Genomic DNA, 21,043 nt, shown 5'->3' with positions numbered 1-21,043 from the left:
CAGCCGAGCCCAGGCGAGCCGCCCGCCCGCTGCCGAAGGCGGGAGGCGGCCCCGGCCAGCCCCGGCCTATCCCGGTCGGCGGGGCGGCCCCTCCGCCGCCTGCTTAAAGGGGCTACCGGCGCCGCCAGCCCCACGCGTGTCCGTCCCACGCGCGTTCGCTGGCGGGGGTGCGTGGGGTGGTTGGGTCGTGGCCCCACGGTTCCCCCAACCCCGAGGTGGTGCACGGAAGGTGACTCGGCTCTGTCTGAGGGCAGAGTTCTGAGAAGGTGCAGCTGGCAGTTTATCCTTCATGGGGAGGGGGGCTCCGAGGGCTGAAAGGGTCCAGGCTCACCCGGCTTGCCCGGTGCTGGTGGGTCTGTGCCTGGGCTCCCTAACTCTGACTCTGTTCATACCAGTCTCCACAGCAGTGCTACCTTGATCATGAACTGGATCCTGAAAGGTTCCCGGCAGTGAATCGAGCAGAAAAAGGTGACTTTCTTGGACAGATCAGCAGAACTCTCTTACCCAGGACAACCCACATGCCCCTGGAAGCTAGGAGCTGAGCCACCACACCCCACACCTCTTCCCCAGCATCTCATTCTATGCCCAGCTCTGCCCTTGGGGCAGTGGAGGAGACAAAGTGATGACCAGACACGTAACCACAAAGAGGGCATTACCACAGCCCTCTTCCCCGTTGGGCTTTTAATTACGTTACACAGTTACTCAAGGCTTACACTGGCAGGTCATTAGCCAGTGTATGAATTGAATTTAATCATAAAGAACTCTTCTCATTCCTTAGCAGTTCCTTAAACATGACTCCTTTTTATACTGTTGACTTTGCTGCAATCACCCCAGAGAATTAATGGAGGCACAGGCATGTTGCCAGGATTTTATTGCCCACCCCCTGCCCGCCTTACCCTCCCAAAGAGCTTATCTTCATCCTTCTCCTACTCAGATGAGGCCAAAACCATGGCGCCCTCTCAGAGATGGCTGCAGATGCTAGCTGAAGGGTACATCATGCCACTGGTGGCTTCCCTGATACCTGCTGGTATGCCAGTGCAGTGCTGGTTTGCTTGTGGAGGTTGCTCCCTTCTCTGCCTTTGCCTTGTTGTCAGTCAGACACATATTGAAGTTAGATGGGCATGAGGCCATGTAGAGGCCCTTCCTTCTCTTGTTAGGAAAGTCCTGACATTCATGAGGGATGCTGGGGATGGACCTCGAAGTTGAAGCCTGAGAAATCACCAACAGGCAGCAGAACTGTGGGTTTTGAGCTTTACTGACTTTTAAAGTCCTAAAAGATTCATGAATCCTCCAAAGAATGATGAGGAAAACAGGCAAAGCAGCTGTGTATCATGTTGGTGAGAAAGGAAGTGTATATTGAGGATATATGGAACACTGGAGAGAGCTGATAAAGGGAGGAATGAAACTATTTCTGGTCTTCACATGCTGAGAGGAGAAACAGAGGTACAGAGCTGCTTGAGGACACTGCAACTGAGCAATGCAGAGAAGGATGTAACCCGACGAGCTGAGGATGGAAAGGCCAGGCAAGGGGATCACAGGGGTAACAGAAGCAGGTAATTGGATATGTGAAGCACAAAAAGCAACACAGAAACACACTAATCAAATTCAATAATAGATGATAAATTGCAAGGTGAAGGCAATTAAGTGATGCAACTGAACTATGAACACTATGGCTGCAGCTGCACCACTTGCTTTGGGTGCTGGTTTGCTCTAGCTAGCAGCAGCTGGGGGATTGCCAGGCATCCCAGGAGAGGCTGAGTGCTCTGTACACTGGCTGTGTGTATGCAAAGCTGATCTGATGCAGTCTGGTAATTTGGTTTTACAGAAGTGCACAGAGTGACCCTACAGCCCTCATGCACTGAAAACAACATAGGGAGATTGATTATCCTGCTGCCCGGTGCATCAGTACATTAAGACAATGTCCACCATCAAGACACCTTAGAGTCATTACCCATGAACCCTAGGAGCAGTCTGCAGGGGGGGAGAAAATAAATTAAAAACCCCATCTGGGAAGAGCAAATCAAGAACACAATTCCACAAGCATTTTGACCTATAAGTGCAGCACCTGTGAAGAAGCTGAACTGTGTTTTCTTGCCAGATTTGTCGGGTCTAGCTTTAGCAGCAGCGATAGCTGCAGCACAGAGACATGGTGTAGGACAGTGGGGATGCTGGACAAGTGGCCAATAAACATCTGGAGTCCCAGCTGCTACCAGCTGCCCCTGCTCAGAGATGCACAAAACCTTTGGGCATTCCCTTGCTGATAAATCCATTTTCTGGTGCCAAAGTCTCCATATGGAGATGTGTGACGTGGAAAGAAAAAGGAGAATGCATGAATGAGTTTCAAAGCATCCTGGACCTATCTGCTCCAAGGACCAGACCCTGATCTCCTGACTTCATCCTTCCAGCTCTTTTCTATATAGTGCTCTGGATGTAGCCCCATGACTGCTACATGCTGCTGGGCTGTCAGGCCATCCCTTCAGACTTGGTGTAAATCATGTGTACCAGACAGCCAGCTCATTACATACAGTGGGGTTTTTTATTCATGTCTTCTAGCATAAACCCACTCTAGGTCTAAGCAAGCTGGCAGAGAGCCAAGCAACTGCACAAAATCAGCTCCAAGTACTTAAGCATCAGCACCACTTCCCCAGCACCATCACCTGCTGAAGTGGCTCCGTCGCCTCTGGGCCCTGACGCCATCAGCCACCGGTTGACAGCTTATAAGCACCCAGGAACAAGCAGAGGTTAGAAACAATTGCACCTAATGCTGCAAAATAGCTCCTGTGTTTAATTAACAAGCCTGATGAGAGCTGTTGAGACAAGTGGAATGCAGTTTTGCACGCTGACCTGGTCACCTCCTGAGGGAAGTGTGGCTTTGGAGACATACAACCTAGCTTGGGTGCTTCTGCATCTCTGTAATTTATCAGGGAAACTGACAGAAATTTGCTAAGAGAGCCCAAACAAAGGGTTTGTGTTTGAAAGTCCTATGCCTGGCCCATACCTCTGGTGGTGTGGCTGCAGGAGCAGCAGAGATCTGCCAGTAGCATGTCCCATGATGAAGCTAGGTGGTGCATCTGAGGGGAATTTTGGAATAAACATGGCATCTCCTGCTGCCCTAACCAAAGGCTGAAGTATTGTTAAGCCAAATAAAATAACTGCACAGGAGAGCTCACCACCTACTCAAGAGTTACGATCTCCTCAACCTGCACTCTCCTTTCTGTCAGGATCAGCTGGACAATTTAAAGCAAGAAGGCAAAAATGACTTCTGAAAAGCCAGCCTCAGCTCAGATGTACAAATGGGTTTCAGTTTGGTTGTACTCAGGTTTCAGCTGTTTGGGCACAGCTGGGCTCTCCCTGAGATCTGTCAGGTGTCAGGAATGGAATGAGGAAGTGATCCACTATCAGCCCAGACCTGCAGAGGAAACACTGTCTGCAGTCATTCTGGCATGGAGACTCCACTGTTGCTGATGCTTCTTAATTGGAGAATTATGTGTGTGACAGGTGGCTGAATGTTCCTGGTCCTCCCCTGTGCACAGAACAAATGCATTCATCTTCCTGGAGCTCTCTCACAAAGATTAGTCAAAACCAATGCTATTACCACAACAGAAGGCAAGTCTTGGCAGCTGAAGCCCAGCAGAACACTGATTACCCACTGTATAACCAGGGCTGGATTGCACTGATTCTTAGCTGCCACTGGAAACAATTTCCCACTGCTTTAACTCCAGTGTTGCAGGTTTTAGCTGTGTGAGGTGGATGCCACCCATCAGTCAGCCTGGCAGCAGAGAGGTACAGCAGCAGCGAGGAGCAGACCACATGGAGGGCATGGTCAACCCTCAGGTCGGGGGAGGCTGTTCTGGCACACAAATGCCAGTGAACAGAGGAACCCTGGAAAATCCTTTAGACATTGCTAGAGCAGGAGAGAAAGCTCTGAAGCACTGACGAGAAGCAGAGATCTGGTGTCCCAGGGTGAATCCAGGAAAAAGAGGGAGCAAACATTTCAGTGGAACAGGACAGCTTAGCTCTGGCTCTGCGCTTCTGCAGGCAGCAGCTGGGCTCCAGAGGCCGGGGCCACTGCCTCAGTCTGCATGCCACCTAGTGAACGAGAGAACGAAGAGCAAACATTGCCTTGCATCCTCTGCAAGCCTGGAAACCAGGCCCAGGGGAGTCCCAGGGCATGCTTATGAAGGCAGGCGGCGTGCCAGGGAAACGTCTCCCTGCCACCCAGCCCCATTCCACCCAGGAGAGAGGCAACAACAAGCCCTATGAGCAAGGCACAGTCACCAGCTTCTGGAGAAGCTTGGCTTTCTCAAGCCCTGGGTAGTTCAGTGCTTGGAGAACTAAACCAGTGGCCAGTGCAGCTGGAGAACACACAACAGCGTTTGGCTTAACAGAGTGCAGATGACTTTTGAAGGATGTGCTTTCAGCAGTGCTCTCACCTTCAGCTGTCCTCCTGCAGTGAGGGAGGGAGAGCAGATGCAGCCATATGAGGAAGGCAGTTGGGCACAAGCCCCAACTCCGTAACTCTCCCTACCTACCCTGCTTTTTCTTCCCCCAGAGAGTTTCATCATGTCTATCAGGGACACTGCAAAATCGTTTGGACAGCTCAGGGGAGCCTGGAGCCTAGCTGTGACAGGATACAAGTGAAGAGAGGTAACGAGGAGAGCTGAGAATGCTTCAGCTGCTGCAGCACCAGTAACTTTTCAGAGCTGTCATCTCTATTTTTAAAAATTAAGATAAGATTTTTTGCCTTTGCTCAGTTTTCAACATTTCACCAGGGCAGAAGAGCAGATAACAGTTATTTCTGGAACACAGAGCACTTTTGACATACAATTATAAATGTAAAGGTCTTCATGGTTGAAGCTTCCCTCAGGCACTGCCAAGGACATGCAGATGAAGTTAAATACTCCCATGAAATTCTGTGCTTCACCAGGTGAGTGAAAGAATTTTTCACCAGTGTGTCCCAGAAGAGAGTGCAGTCCTGGTACATGTAAACAGCAAAGATGTCTGCTTCGACTACTTCAATACTTGCTGTCTCCTGGAGGGCGGAGAGACGCTTCGCTCTTGTCCTCTGTCCACAGTGCTGCCCTCCTGCAATTTACAGCACCAATTCCCTCTCCCTTTCAGCACCTCATGCCGCTCACAGCCTGCAGTGTTGCCTAACCAGGGTGGACAGCAAAAGCAAGGTCATTTCCAGCATGAAACCCAAGGTAGAAACTGGCAGGCTCCAGAGCAACCAGAAGATAAAAATATTTGAGCAGGAAAAAAACAAACAAACCAAACCAAAGCCAACAACAAAAAAAGACCAGACAGACTTTGTGTGGTTGGTTAGAGGGTTGGTGGGAGCTTTAGTGAGCAATCTGAGGAAGGAAGCAGAGGTCCTGATAGGGCTTGAAGACACAGTTTGTACCATGGCCCCCTTAATGCATCCCTAGGATCACAGTATCACAGTAACTAAGGTTGGAAGAGACCCCAAGGATCATCAAGGATCTAAGCACTTCTCAGCCAATAAGAGCAGGAGAGGAGACGGGACGGCATCCCTAGGGCCAGCTTGTCCACCAAAGCATGGGACCCGAGGCACTTGCCTGAGATTTATTGAAGCCAGTAAGGAGTCACCATCCCTGGAGGTGTTCAAGAAAGTATTGGGCGTGGCACTTGAAGCCATGGTTTAGTTAGTCATGAGATGTTAGGTAATAAGTTGGACTTGATGATCTCTGAGGTCTTTTCCAACCTGTTTGACTCTAATTAAAAGGGAAGAAAACGTCCCAGAGAGCGGCTCGCACTCTTCCGCCGGCAGGCTGCAATACTGCTCTCCGCCAAGCAGGGTCAGTCGAGCACTGTCGTAACCCACAACGAACACCGAGGGAGCGGCTGCTTCAATTCAGCCCTACCAGCTTCACCTCCGCAGCAAAGACGTGATTACCTCCGAACCGCAGCAGAAGCGTTTCTGAAGCAATTAGAGCTCGTCTAAAGAACTGGAAGCTCGGCCTTGCGAGGCTCACATGCCAGAACTGGCTCTGAGGGTTTCTGTAAATCAGCAAAACCCAGGCTAGAGGCCAACCTGGTTGGAGAGCGTGGCCGGTGACCAGGCAGGAAATCAGACACATGCCCATGCTTCTCACTCTGTTACTTTATTAGAAGAGTCTTTACATCATAGTCATGGCCCCACTGAAGGCAGTTTACAAAATACTATAAAAATCATTTTTCTTCAAGGCCACATTTTAAAAAATGGCATCCCACTGCCCCTCAAAAACCAGGCTGGGTTTATTCCTGGTTCCTTCTCAACAGGAAATGACCAAAAAAATTCTCTTTTGACGGGGTAAAGAATATATATACACACATAAAATCATCCTGTAAACATGACAATCAGAAGATGTGCTCCCCTGCCCTCTTCGAGAGCCCCAGAGTGGGAACATGATAGAGAAAGGGCAGGCAACAAACCCATTCCCACCCTCTGCTAGCAAAAGCAAAACTCTGTTGCTAGCTAGCTCCTGGCTGCAAATAAGCTCTACTGGAGAGTGGGGCAACCCACTTACCATGGGGGCATCACATCAGCTCTTTAAAAGCCCTTACCCAGAAAGAGTCCTCTTACTCGTGGTTGGACAATATCCAGAGAGAAGTGACACTCCCTGGACTGATGGAGGTGGCAGTTGGAGGCAGTAATGTCCCTGAGCTGGAGGACACACGTTACGAGCAGCGTGCTGCAGGACATCCTTCTGCACGCCGTACGTAGCACATGGAAGACAGGCACTGGGTACCGATTTCTGTGGCCACCATTTCACAGAACAGCTCCAGCCTGACCCCGATGGGATCAAGAACAAAATCACAGGGGCTGCTGTGACACAGTGCTAAGGCAACTGAAAGGCTCAAACCAGCAGACTCCTGGGTTAGGAGCAACCCTCCGCATTCATTAACTCGACACCAGCTCCGAACTTGGCACTATCCTAGCTGAGAGGCACAGTCAGTGCTTTGGGAGATGGGACAGGCAGTCTTCCTAAGAGGACAGGCTAGGTACCGAAAAGCTGCAATGCAGTCTGCTTGCAAAGGGTCCCAGCCTTCAGATGTCCATCCAGGCTATGTTATTAACAGAGACATTAACGGTATGGATTCAGGAAAACATTGGAATGGCCCAAATGGATGTAGTCTTAGGAGTTTGCAGGAAGCTTATAAACATTATGAACTCTAAGTGGGTAAAATAAATGCACTTCTCAGATAAAGAGGTTATCTGGAGGGGGGAGGGAGGGTTTGACTCCTTCAGCTAGGTACCTGAAAGTATAGCACATGGCATACCACCTTTTCCTGAAGTGCCAGCATGTCTCTAAATCAACATATGAGACTTTAAAATAACAACCTTGGGGTTTTTTTTCTTTCTTTTAAAACAGAAATATTTTTTTCTTGCTAGGGAAGCAGGATTAAACCAAACAATGTTTTCCAGAGATTAAAAGAGAGGAAAAAAACACTTAAGTGCTACCTTACACCTTTTGGTTGTGTAAAGAAGGTGCTGCCCAGTGAGGGGCGTGTTCCTACTCAGGTCTGTGTTCTGGGTCCTACCCAGCAGGTCAGCCACCTCCTTAATGCAGGAGGAGAGCAGCCCAGCTGAGACACACCACCATGGAGAAGAAAGGACAGAGGGCTGGGCCTGCTGTGGCTCTGCTGCTCTGCAGTGTGACTCCAAGCTTAAAGCCAGAAACTTTGGCATATTTCAAGGAGATAAGACATCAGTGAAGAAAGCAATGTCTTTGCATCTCTTCTTCCCTTGCATTACTGTTTCAAGGCTTCTTCATTCCTTCCAAATGATGCTTTGCAGCCCACAACCCTGACTGCAGAGGCCAAGCTGGCTGACCCACATGGCCCACACATATATATCACTGAAAAAAAAAAATACATCTCAAGCACATGTGTGATCATGAGAGCTCTGGCAATAACAACTTCAGCCCCCACTCATCCCTACCAGAAGGCACATGACTGTGACTGACACCTCACTGTGTCACCACAGCACTGTGCACCATTACAAACCTCAACCTCCCCCTCTGCACATCTGCTTCTCCAAGAGACAAAAGCCTGCATGCAGCCAGATGAACAGTTTAATTATGCCACAGTCCTGCCTATGATAAGATAATCTTAGTTAGGTGCCAGAGGGACTGTGATGACAGCAATCATGGCAAATGAAGAAGCATCTTGGGAAGGACATGCAGCCAGTCCCCTTTCTGCATAGTCTGTGCAGGGAGGAAGAGAAAAGGGAAACCTCAACCCTCCCTTCTCAGAGGCAGGGAACATCCAGATCACTGTCTCTCCCTTGAGCAAAGTAGGGCCACAGCAGACAGAAATAAAATTAAGGTAAGTGTTGGGGGGCACAGTTTAGCCCAATACAATGCCAAAGCTGCTCTTCCCCAGCCTAGTCCTTACAGAGGACCAGGAGGAGGAGCAGCCACAGTGGAGAGAGAGGCTGAAAACCCCTGCACAGAGGGCAGGAGCCACCACCTGTTTCTCCTGCTCAGAGAGGTTATTGCTTCAGTCTGAGTTGACAAGCCCAGTGGGCACCGGGCTCACATGAGAGGCAATATGATCAGCTAACAGTGCAAGTGCTAAGGCAGAAAGGGTCCTGCCTGGCTTCCCAGCCTGGAGCTGTGCTGAGCAGGCCAGCTCCTGGAAAAGCCACCAAAACTTCTGACCAGCATTCCCCAGTGCAGGACAGAGGTCCCGCTTATCCCAGACAGAGCGAGGGGACAGAAGGATGCTGTTGTAAGAGGCTGCCAAGAGGATCTTCCAAGTCCATGTCACCCACTTGCAGCCCAGGAAGACACAGCAAGTACCAGCTGGTGGCCTGACAGCTGCAGGGTGTTACAAACTCTCTGCAGAGCTGAATGGGACAAACTTGGCGTGTTTGGTGGGGGATGCTGGAGGTCCATCTGCCTCCTCGCTCAGCTTGAAGAACATCTCCTGCTCACGCTTCTTCTGGTGCAGCTCATCTTCCAGGGCCTTAAATAGAAGGGAAGACACACAAGAGTTGTATTTGAGATTGTACTCAAGCCAGATTGCCCTCCAACCAGCCAAGCAAGATGCCCTGCTCACACCAAGGAGGCACTACCTTCTTCCGTGGCCTCAGCTTGTCTCGCCACTCCTTCATGTGCTGGTTGTGATTCTCATCCAAAGACTTAAGCTTCTGGGTCTCATGCTCAATCAAGAGGTGACACTTTTCATTCTAAACACAAATCACAAAGCAGGAAACTCATTAAGCAGCTGGAACTGTAAATCCAGTAGTCAAATAGGACTTGCATCAGCTGATGGAGCCTAAGCTCCAAGGCACGTTTAGACGTGGCCATAGAAACCTCTCAAGGCAGAGCAAGAGGACATCAGGTCTAGTTCACTGACAATCCTCTGCAGCCACTTCTTACAAACATGCTCCCTGTGCTGGAGCAGAAACAACACACAGGCAGCTCTGAGAGACTGAGCCACAAGCTTGGGTACCTGCAGCTGCTGGAGCTCGTTCGTGTTGCTCTCACACTGGGCCTGCATGTCCTTCATCTGCGTCTCATGCTTCTGCTGCTGGTGCAGCCGTTCTGCTTTTTGCCTCTTCTCTTCCTGCTGTGCAAACTGGAAGAGAGAAAAGCAGGTGCCTGTGTCTCTCATCTCTGAAGCTGGTTAAGAGACTGATCAGCTTACACTGCTATATAGGACAGAAACAAAGAGATGCCCCAAGGATGCTTCCCAACACTAGTCCTGATGGAAGCAGCTCCTGATGCCACAAAAGACAAAACCCTCCGATTCCCTGTGATGGGTTAGAAGCTTGGGAACAGTTGCTTTTTCCTGACTCTCCCTCTGTCAGAAGGCCAATGGCATCCTGCCTGTATCAGGAACAGTGTGGCCAGCAGGAGCAGGGAAATCATTCTGCCCTGAGCTCAGCACTGGTTAGGCCACACCTTGAGTACTGTGTCCAGTTCTGGGCCCCTCAGTTCAGGAAAGATGTTGAGTTGCTGGAACATGTCCAGAGAAAGGCAACAAAGCTGGGGAGGGGTCTGAAGCACAAGCCTTATGAGGAGAGGCTGAGAGAGCTGGGGTTGCTTAGACTGGAGAAGAGGAGGCTCAGAGGAGACCTTATTGCTCTCTACAGCTACGTGAAGGGAGGTTGTAGCCAGGTGGGGGTTGGTCTTTTCTCCCAGGCACCCAGAACAAGAGGACACAGTCTCAAGCTGTGCCAGGGGAGGTTTAGGCTGGATGTTAGGAAGGAGTTCTTCACAGCAAGAGTGATTGGCCATTGGAATGTGCTGCCCAGGGAGGTGGTGGAGTCACCATCACTGGAGATGTGTAAGAGGAGACTGGATGGGGTGCTTGGTGCCATGGTTTAGTTGATTAGATGGTGTTGAGTGATAAGTTGGACTTGATGATCAAAGGTCTTTTCCAACCTGGTTAATTCTAGGCTAGTCTAGGCCAGCAAAGTACTTCCCCCTCAAGCAAGCCCAGCCTCAGCCCCGGTGCAAGACCTGCTTTATCTTCTCGCGCTGCTCGGCCGGGCTCCCGCTGGAGTGGATGTGAAGGCTCTTCTTGTACATGGCCATGCGCGTCTTGCCCTCGCTCCGCTGGATCTTGGGCAGCCGAGCTCTCTCCTGCTGCTGCCGAACCCTCAGCTGCTCCAGCATGCGCTGGTTGTACCGCTGCATCTGCTCCCTTTCCTGCAACGGCAGAGGGACAGGTGTCAGAGCAGGAGGGACACCTCAGGCCAGCAAGAATATGCTGAGGAGACCAAAAGAGTTGGAGAGCAGATTCGGGAGTTGCATGGAGATGGCTGGTGACAGACAGCTCTGAGGGGACAAGAGCTGACAGTGGCTACTGAACATGCTGTGAAAGCAGAGGGCACTTTCCATCTGATCTAGAGTGAGGTAGATCCCTGCCCATGGCAGGGAGATTGGAACTAGATGATCTTTGAGGTTACTTCTAACCCTGACAATTCTGTGATTCTGGAAGGGAGCAGAAAAGACTGTGAGGTAGGCCACTCTTCACTTGATGCTCTGGGAATCCACTATCCCAGGTACAGGACAGGGACAGATTTCTAGCAAAGTCCCCAAATTTCACAACTGCTTCTTGTATGTCAAATGCAAACAGCACCAAATGCAAGCCCCAAGCAAGCAGGCTCACATGAGCATTATTCTGGCCCCTTTTCACTACAAATGACCAAGTCCCTTAACTCCAAACCCACCCTTACCCACTTAAAGCCTGGAAGGGAAAAATCCCTTCACCCTGCTGATAAGCTAAGGAAGGTGCTAACCCTTCACCTTCTCATGCTTCCGGAGCAACTCATGCCTCTGGAGGAAATACTGGTCCTTTAGCTGCTGCTTGATAAGCTGGTGTTTCTCCTGTTGCTGATGCTCTTCAAGATCCCAGATGCATGCCTCCCGGTCTGAGGAAGAGAGCTGGGTCAGGAGACAACCCACCTTGGTCCCCTAGCTTGGCCACACTGCAGGAGCAGCGCAGCAGATGTGTGAGGTGATCGTTCACCTCCTGTTTTCCAAGGGGAATGGGTTGCAAACCATGTTTGAGAATCGTGCCTTGCACTTACGAACCCTAATTGGTTCGTATTTGTCAAGCCCTTTGCAGATTAAAGTGCTAAGTATTATTATAGCTAAACATTTGGACAGGATCTAGCAAAGGCTGGTTTTTTCCTGAATCCTATCCTGCCAGCTTGCAACTCTGCCACAGCATCTGTTGTGTGGGAAGAGCCAGCGTTGGATAAACCCTTTGCCGCAGCATTTGCTTCCCTCCTTTGTAGCCTTTGCCACCCACCTCTCATGAGCTGCTGCTTTTTGTTCAGGCACTCGCGTTCCTTGTCACAGATCTCTCTTTTGTTCTGGGCAGTTATATTCTTCATGGCCAGCTCCAGGTCCTCCTTCTGCTTGGCCAAAAACTCCTGTTCCTGGAAGGAAACAGCGATACCACCATGAGCCCTCCTTCTGCTTCAACCTGAAAAGCATCTGGTGGTGTTTGAGGAGCTACCCGTCCCTCGAAGAGGAAGGATGCTTTTGCCTACTACACACTGGGAGCTGTGGCAGTCTTCACAGTATCACAGTATTGCCAAGGTTGGAAGAGACCTCGAGGATCATCGAGTCCAACCTGTCACCACAGACCTCATGACTAGACCATGGCACCAAGTGCCACATCCAATCTCCTCTTGAAGACCTCAAGGGATGGTGACTCCACCACCTCCCTGGGCAGCCCATTCCAACGACCAATGACTCTCTCAGTGAAGAACTTTCTCCTCACCTCCAGCCTAAACTTCCCCTGGCACAGCTTGAGACTGTGTCCCCTTGTTCTGGTGCTGCTTGCCTGGGAGAAGAGACCAACCCCCTCCTGGCTACAACCACCTTTCAGGTAGTTGTAGAGAGCAATGAGGTCACTCCTAGAGCCTCCTCCTCTCCAGGCTAAACAATCCCAGCTCCCTCAGCCTCTCCTCATAAGGCTGTGCTCAAGGCCTCTCCCCAGCCTTGTTGCCCTTCTCTGGACACGTTCAAGTGTCTCGATGTCCTTCTTAAACTGAGGGGCCCAGAACTGGACACAGGACTCAAGGTACTTCTCTCAGCCTTACCATGGTTTGTTTCTTCTGGGCGAAGTCATCCATCTTTGCCTTCATGTTCCCTTTGCGCTGCTGCCGCGGCAGCTTCTCGACTTCATTCTTGACCTTTCGGAAGCGAATGAGACTGATCAGCAGGCAACTTCAGGCCAAGAACAACCCCATGCAATGCTGCTACAGAGCTGCACCCCGGGAAGCACCCAAATACACCAAAGAAAAGTAAGAGCTTCCCGATAAAACATAGAATCATAGAATCAGCCAGGCTGGAGAAGAACTCAGAGATCATCAAATCCAACTAATTACCTAATACCCAGCACCCAACTAAACCATGGCTCCAAGTGCCACATCCAATCCTTTTTTGAACACCACCACCACCTCCCTGGGCAGCACATTCCAATGGCAAACAACTCTCTCTGTGAAGAACTTTCTCCTCACCTCGAGCCTAAACTTCCCCTGGTGCAGCTTGAGACTGTGTCCTCTTGTTCTCTTGCTGGTTGCCTGGGAGAGGAGACCAACCCCCTCCTGGCTACAACCTCCCTTCTGGTAGTTGTAGAGAGCAATAAGGTCTCCCCTGAGCCTCCTCTTCTCCAGGCTAAACAACCCCAGTTCCCTCAGCCTCTCCTCACAGGGCTTGTGCTCGAGGCCTCTCACCAGCCTCATTGCCCTTCTCTGGAAGGGGAACTGCTTCCCTCTCAGTTTCTGCTATGGAGAAATGCTGAAACTCCCCAGGAAGAAACAGATGCAGAGACCCACTTTTCCTCCATCCTCTCCCCATTTTCACCTCCTTCTTCATCTGCTTCAGCTGCTCCAGGAATTTGACGTGGTCCCGCTCCTGCTCCAGCCGGATGCGCTTGGCCTCCTCCCGCCGGCGCAGGGCATGGTCCTGTTCCATCTTCTCAATCTGCTGCTTCTGCTGCCGTTCCAGGTTTTCCAGTTCAGTGTCATAGAACTTCTTCTTCGTCTGTACAGAAAGGGAAGAGAGGTCAACCTCAGCCTCTGCTCTGCTTCCTTTCCCTCCAAAAGTTTTTAAAAGAGAAGGGAACGATTAAAAAAGAAAAAGACAAGAAAAAGGTACGACACATAAGTAGAGGGCTGTCCCTGCACGGACTGAGCCTCTTTAAAACACACAGAGGAGAGAAATTTCCAAGAAACACACAAGGCACACAGTGCAGTCAGCTCTAGCATGAGCAACAGGCATGTTTTTGAACTTAGAATAGAATAAACCAGGTTGGAAGAGACCTTTAAGATCATCGTGTCCAACCCATCAACCAATCCAACACCACCTAAGCAACTAACTCATGGCACCAAGCACCCCATCAAGTCTCCTCCTGAACACCTCCAATGATGGTGACTCCACCACCTCCCCAGGCAGCACATTCCAATGGGCAATCACTCTCTCTGTATAGAACTTCTTCCTAACATCCAACCTAAACCTCCCCTGGCGCAGCCTGAGACTGTGTCCTCTTGTTCTGGCACTGGCTGCCTGGGAGAAGAGACCATGCACTTCAAGCTTTTCTCCCCTTACAATCTGATCTGCATATTCCCCCTGGAACCCATAGTCCTGGGCAAGTGTTAGCAGGCAGTAAAGCTCAAGCATGGGATAAAGCTCCACAGACACACAGCCCTTGTGGCAAACCTCCCCCTCCTTGGGAGCTGCTGGGATGGAGCACCCAGGTGTCAAGCAAGGCTGGTTGCAGACTGCCCCGGGGAAAGGGCAAAGGAAGCAGGTTTCAGGCTTCTGCACATCACACTCTACAGTGAACAGGTCTCATAAATGAGAAGTGACTTGTGAAGACAGAAATTGACAGACATGGTAGATCAAGACTGCAGAAACACAACAGAACCCAGGAAGGAGTGATGGCTCCCTGCCTGCTGCCAGGAAGGGGATGGGGCTGCCAGGCACACATGCTAGGTGTATTAATAAAGCAGTATTTAAAAGATGGCTCATGAAAGCTTTAAAGGGATTTATCTACAAAATTACTTTACTTCAACAGAAGCTGCCCATGGAGGGACTAAGCGTGTAAGCCCAGTTTATCTTTATATTCAGTTTGCACTCAAAGACTTGCCAGATTTCCTGCTGTCACACACTGGCCACATTGCTTTCCTATTTGAAGGAATTTTTTGTGAAGTACAACAGCACTGTGAACTGTTTCTCACAGCAGCTGTGAATAAACACACAACAAAAGATGACTGAAGAGGGAAAGCCCAGAAAAACCCTTCCTCTGCTACAGCCTACTGGGCAGTGGCAGCCAGCGCTTCCCAAGCTGCAGGCTGCAGCCTGCTTAGTTGCCCACAAAAGCCTCTGTCCCCCACAAACACATCATAGAGTCACAGAATGGCAGAGGTTGGAAGTGACCTCCAGAGATCATTGGGTCCAACCCCGCTGCCAAAGCAGGATCACTTAAGGCAGGCCACACAAGAACATCTCTAGGCAGGTTTTGAAAGCCTCCAGAGAAGGAGACTCCACAACCTCTCTGGGAAGCCTGCTCCAGGTCTCCAGCAAGCTCAGAGGAAAGAATTCTTTCCTCATGTCAAGATACAGCTTCTTGTATTCCAGTTTGTGTTGTGTTCCAGTTTGTGTTCCTATCACAAAGCACCACTGGAAAGAGACTGGCCCCTTCTTCTTGACACCCACCCTGCAGATAATTGTAAACATGAATAAGATCTTGTCTCAGCCTTCTGAGACAGTCTTCTCTCAGCCTTTCCTCACAGGACAGATGTTAGACTCCCTTAATCATCCTTGTAGCACTCCCATGCTTCCAGTCCCAAAGGGGGCGCTTGGCAGCCCAGTTCCCCCAGCACTCCTGCAACCCAGAGAGCATCGGCCCGCAGGAGGGGTTGCAGGGCATCCAGAGAGGAGAAGCCAAACCAGCTGCTGCCCAGGAGCTTGCCCTCCCCACGTACTGCCATTTCTTGCTCGAAGCGCCGCAGCATCTGCTCCAGCTGCAGCTGGTGTTTGCTGTTGAGCTGGGCCTGGTTTCGGTGCTCCTCCTTCTGAAGGAGACGCAGCTCCCGCAGCTCCTGGCGCCTGCAGAGGGTTAAAATGGAGAACAGTACAGAGTGAGCCAAGTTCAGAGGCAGGTGCCTGAGCAGAGATGGCAGAATCAATAACCAGAGCACTTCAGCAGGGGATCAGAGCTGCAGAGCCCCACAGCCCTGCCACTTGCTGTGAGCACAGGCAGGAGGTAAATGCCAACTGACTGACGTGCTCCTGGGCTCTGACAGCAGAGCGCTGCAAGGAAGCAGGATATTAATTATGATAACAGTTGGAAACCCACCATTTTTCACAGGTAAGGTCTGTTAGCATTCACAGCTTCTCAGGCAAGCCCTGTCAAAGCCCCTGTGGGGATTCTGTAGGGACTGCTCCCCAAGCCAGCACCCGCAATATCCATTCTGCCACCTGGGTCACTGCACACTGGTCTTTACAACACAGCTCAGGCCAAGCTGGTGCTGCTCTGGCCTGGCCCCTGTGCCCTGCATGAGTTCTTGCCCATGCCTGGGTGGCAGAAAGGGCAATTTTCCCAAATTCTGATCTATCTACCATGGCACTGCATCACTCCCCTCAACCAGCTTCACATCCAGTAAAAGGCAGACTGCTCAGATGGTTGCATTTCAGCCTGTTTGCCATCTTCGTGGCTGATGGAGCTGGCAATCACTGATATAACATGCAAGGGGAAGAGCAGCAGAAACTCCCCCATGCAGGATCCCACCATGACCTTGCCTGCTGTGCACTGGCCTTACACATCAAGCACAGCCCTCTTTGGGGGCTCTCCTGGGAAAAGTGCTTCAGAACGGTTTCTTCTTCCACAACAAACTCAAGCCCCATTAAATCAGCTGCTGCAATACGATGTGCTCTCTTCTGATCTTGCCTTCAGATCAATACAAGGGCATGTTCCAGAAAAGCCAGGAACAAGCCCCTCAAGTGCAAATCCAGATGCCAGGAGAGCACAGCCTCAGAGAACTAACCAATTCTCCCAAGAGGTGTTCAGGGACTTGAAGCTCTCCAACCCAAGCCCCTGTTTCTCTTCCCCCACCTTGCAGATGGAGCAGGCACTACTTGAAAATTAAGGAGGAGCCTCCACAGCTGAGAGTGGACCAGGGAAAAAGAAATTGTGTCTGGAAATTCCCTGTACATTAGCATCAAGCACCCTGGGTTTTATTTGGGTTATATACACTTCTCTCACAAAAAAATGAGTAGCTAATGAGCTTCTGCATATATCTGATATTAGGGCTTAGGAGTATGCTGCAGGGACACACAGTATTTGGGATATTATATTCTCAGTGGGCTCCTCAGAGCAGCACAAATGAGCCCAGACATCAAGAAAAACAATTTATATTTTAATTATTGTAAGGGTCTTTTCATTTCAGTGCTGCTACTGATAGTAAGGGAGCTAGAAACAGCATTTTCTCTTCCTGAGAATGGGTCAGGGAGATCTGAAAGCTGTAAGGTCTGCAAAAGAGTCATAAAGGCTTAAGCAGGCAGGGTACACCCATGAATATTAAGTGATACTCAAGGACTTTACAGTTCCCTTGGCCTTTCTGTTAATGAAGTCTGAGGAGATACAAGAACAAAAGGAAATTTTCTGTGCCTATTTTCATTGAGCCAGCACATCTACAGCCCTGGAGACACATTCAGTCATCCCAGAGGACAGAGCTGGCTCCAGCACAAGCTCCCCTCATCACAGCCTTGCTGCATCTTATCCCTGAGATGCATGCCTCATTCCCTGCATGCAAACAGAGCTCAGCTTACATGGATACAGCAAGCCCTCTGCCAGCCAAGGACAGGCTGAAGGAAGTGGTGTCCACACTGGATAGCTGTCCTGTCCAAGTGGGACCAAGACAGATAACAAGAAGACTTTAGGTCACCTCTGGATTTGCTTGTGGAGACAAAAGCCCTGCCCTGGCTTGGCAACCTGCCCTCTGTCCATCCCAGCAAGCCACTTGCCTGAGAAATCTCATCTCTTCATCCTTCTTCTCATCCTCACTGATGATCTTGGAGGTGGTGACGCTGACCTCTACTCCATCCACCACAAACTTGCGGGTGCGCTTCAGCGTCTTCTTGTGCATCTGGGAATCCTGAGTTTGGCAGGGGAGGAAAGGAGGAGGCCATGAAGCAGCTCCCTGGCTCGTTGCATGGGGTGCTACGGCTGGAAGCTTCAGAGCAGTTTTGATGTTGTTGTTGTCAATGAAGAACACAAGCAAGGTAACCAGACCGAGTGAAAATCATCAGCAGATTTGGAGCCTTTCAAGCCATGCAGCCTTGCTGCCAGGCCAGAGTACAGTGGCATTGCCATCCTGCACAAACCTGACTTGGAGGAGAGCCAACCCACCACCTGAAGACCCTTCCTCACTATGTCCAATTAAAGCAACCAAAGTCTGATGAGGGGTGCTAGGACCCCCTGAATGTCTGAAGAATCCACACAAGAAGCTTGGAATGGTCCCTGAGCCATCTGACCAACAGGTATCCCCCCTACACATCCCTGCTGGTGCAAGGAAGGCAAGGGCCCTGCATCAGGCTGGGGCTGCAGATGGAGCCACAGGGAAACAAGCTGGCCCTGCCCAAAGGCTCAAAGGCTCAGCACTCGTTTCCCTCTGGCCCTCATTACGATACTGCACTAATCACAACCAGCTTTGAGGCCCTTACAGTGACCTCCACAAAGCACAGCCCAGGCTTACTTTCATTAGCACAGGCAGGGACCAAGTGCCAGGAGCACTGTGTCCTCTTCCAGTAGTGCCACAGCAGGTCAGCATCCCCCTAGCAGGGTCAGCAGCCTAAGCCTGGCTGAAGGACTGCATTCAGGGACTCTACTTCTTTGGCAAAGAGAAGAAAAAATAAGTAAATGAACAACTTGAGCCATGCAGCCCTAGGGGGCAAGCACAGTGGTGGAAGGAGCAAATGGTCCCACTGAAGCCCTCTTGCTCTCACAGTGATGACCATTACAGACATAGAAAATGCCAGAAGAGCCTCATGCAAACCTGCCAAGGCCCAAAGCAAGCTCCTGGAGAGCTCAGGTCACAAAGGCTCTTCCTGCCCTAAACTGCATGAAAACAGCTGGCTAAAACTCCTGCCTTTTCCAAAAGAGAAAATGCCACCATTCAGGTGTCTGTGCCAGCACCAGTGCCCAGCAACACCAAAACGATAAGCAACTGGAAATGGTCTGGTAATGAAAGAGTTACAACAACTTTGCAGTTCAGCCTGTGATAAAAAGCACATAATAGTTAATGTTTACAGCCAGAAGTGGTTTAACTCTTTGCTGCTCCTTCTCTCGCTGCAATCTGCCTGGCAGGCTGCACACAAACCCCAGCAGCACCAGGAACATGAGCAAGGGCAGAACAGGGGAGTTTAAGCCCATGAAGCTAAGGCTGGACAAGGAGCTTGGCTGAGGAGAGAGAAGTGCAGTCTGGTACCCTATGCCCATGCACACAGCTCAATGTGCAAACCACAGGCATCTTGCTCAGGGCCCTCCAGCAGCACCACTCCTGGAGCTCTGCTTGAATGCCTTGCTCCGAGAGATACCATTTGGTTTGTTCTGAGCATTATCTCTAGTGGGGGCAATTCAAGCTGAGATCTAACATGACCAGCTCTTTAAGACCTATTCCTCTAAAACCCAAACAACTCCTTTCCCCTTCCAGGGGACCAGCTGGAGAGAACAATTACACGTGTGGCATCGTATCCACCTTTGGCTGGCCTCAGAGAGACCAGGTGTCATGGGAAAGGCAGTGAGGAGGGGGGAATTGCAATGCAAGAACATCACACTCTCTCATTAGAGATCCATGCTGACTGGGGGCTCCTGTGGGGGATGCTGGCTCATGCTCACAGCAGGAGACAGAAGGGGAGGAAAATTTTTGCTGAGAATGGTTTTTGGGCACGTTTCTGTGCAGGGAAGCTATCACTCATGCAGGCAACTGGATAAAGATCTTGTGCAACACATTACTCTGCCCCCTCAAGTCACACATATTTCTTCTTCTGAAACTCAGCAAATATTATTCCAGTTATTTTGCCTCCTCCTCTGAGCCATGCTGACCTGGCCAACTCTGGCTCACAAGCATTTCCAGCCTCCAGAAGGCTTTAGTAAAAGCCAAGGAGCCTGGGAGGTCTCTGTGTGTGTCACTGCTGACACAAACCAGGCTAGATCTATGGCAGGTTGGAAAAACTGAGAGAAGCACCAACTCACAGAAGCTTCCTCCTGGGGCTAGTTTTCTAGGAAAGAGCAGCAGAGTGATGGGCAATGGATAAAGTTTAGGAAATCACATTTTGGGTTTCATACTTGGTCCTTGCCCTGACTGTGTATGACTGCACAAGTCAAGAGGAGTGGCATGGTTACTTCATGCTTCTCAGGAACCCAAAAATAGCTACAAAACATTACACTTCCAGTAGGTTTCAGTGTTCTGGGACAGAAGAGACATGTACCTGCAGCAGCTCCCCCAAGAGCTTCTCCTTCACTTGAGGATGTGCTCTGTGACAGGGGTCCCAGAGATGGGGAAAACAAACTATCAAAGGCTTTGCCTAGCAATGGCCTTCCTCCTGCCTGGCTGGTCCTGTGTTTATTTGTAGATCTCCAAGCCTGGATGCCCACATTGCAAATGCTGCACCCAGCCTTTGCAGTTATCTCACCAAATAGCACTAGGGGAGGGGGCGCCTGGGTGGTCTTCAGCAGACTAGGAACAACTCATTTTCTCCTCCCATAGATAAAGATCAAGTCCATCTAAAGCCTAGCATGCTGTTTTCTCAGGAACAGGCTTAAGGGCCTAGGGCTGAAGTGTGCACATGCACAGCTTCCCAAGGAAGGGGTCTGAATTTCAGGGACTTGGCTAAAAAGGGAAACAAGCCTCAGCACTTGTTAACAGGGAGCTGCTGCCTTTCTCTCTCTCCCTCTGCACACCCCTCTCACCTTCAGGGAGATGGAGCCACTCTCTCTGTTGAGGGACAAATCAGCAGACAGGGAGATGGTGAGATCCATGCTTTCAGAGGCTGAGGTACTGCCAGAATCTGAGCCCTCTTTGGACTGGCTGCCAGGGAATGAAGCTGAGGGCTCCAAGCTCCCATTGGCAAGCTTCTCCTCCGTGAAGTTTTCCAGGTGGCTACTCTCTGGTCGCTCCACGATGCTCTTCCGCTCTTTGCTGCCTGGCCTGGGCTGCTTGTCCCCTTCTGTTGACTCACCCAGCTGTCCAGGCTGTGAGATGAGGTCAGGCTTGCCCTGGGTGGCTGAGCTGGCAAAGGGTTTTGTGGAGTGCTTGCTCTCCAGTTTGTCATTGTCACCGTTTACCGCATCATCTGAGACTTTATTGCTCTGTCCAGCCGCGGTCTCCTTGCCAGCCCCCACAGACCCATTCACTGCCTTGGGCAAGGAAGAATCCAGAGGCTTCTCCCCATCAAAACTCAGCTGACTTGCCTCAGAGGGGTCCCGCTTGTGCTTACCAGGGGGCTGGAAAGAGTGAAAGGAAGGTAGGTGTTGAGTGTTGCACCATTGCTTTAACAACTGCAAG

The 21,043-nt window shown here is 50.6% G+C and overlaps 1 protein-coding gene across 1 annotated transcript in view; it reads right to left on the bottom strand.

The window, feature by feature from the left end:
* Positions 1-7,373: 7,373 nt before the first annotated feature.
* The window catches only part of STK10 (serine/threonine kinase 10), a 51,006-nt gene continuing 37,336 nt past the window's right edge, over positions 7,374-21,043 (bottom strand). The window contains exons 9-19 of the mRNA XM_054168379.1: positions 20,449-20,982; positions 17,502-17,632; positions 15,461-15,584; positions 13,338-13,517; positions 12,572-12,664; positions 11,773-11,902; positions 11,265-11,389; positions 10,476-10,664; positions 9,463-9,588; positions 9,083-9,196; positions 7,374-8,973 (exon numbers count right to left, since the gene is read on the bottom strand). Of these exons, the coding sequence (XP_054024354.1) occupies positions 8,836-8,973; positions 9,083-9,196; positions 9,463-9,588; positions 10,476-10,664; positions 11,265-11,389; positions 11,773-11,902; positions 12,572-12,664; positions 13,338-13,517; positions 15,461-15,584; positions 17,502-17,632; positions 20,449-20,982 (1,884 nt within the window). The 3' untranslated portion in view covers positions 7,374-8,835. The remainder of the gene's footprint in view (positions 8,974-9,082; positions 9,197-9,462; positions 9,589-10,475; positions 10,665-11,264; positions 11,390-11,772; positions 11,903-12,571; positions 12,665-13,337; positions 13,518-15,460; positions 15,585-17,501; positions 17,633-20,448; positions 20,983-21,043) is intronic.

This window comes from Dryobates pubescens, chromosome 16, assembly GCF_014839835.1.
Source record: "Dryobates pubescens isolate bDryPub1 chromosome 16, bDryPub1.pri, whole genome shotgun sequence".
In the NCBI taxonomy this organism is placed as follows: Eukaryota; Metazoa; Chordata; class Aves; order Piciformes; family Picidae; genus Dryobates; species Dryobates pubescens.
Note: the sequence above shows the minus strand (reverse complement) of the source record. Positions and strands in the feature narration are given on the sequence as shown.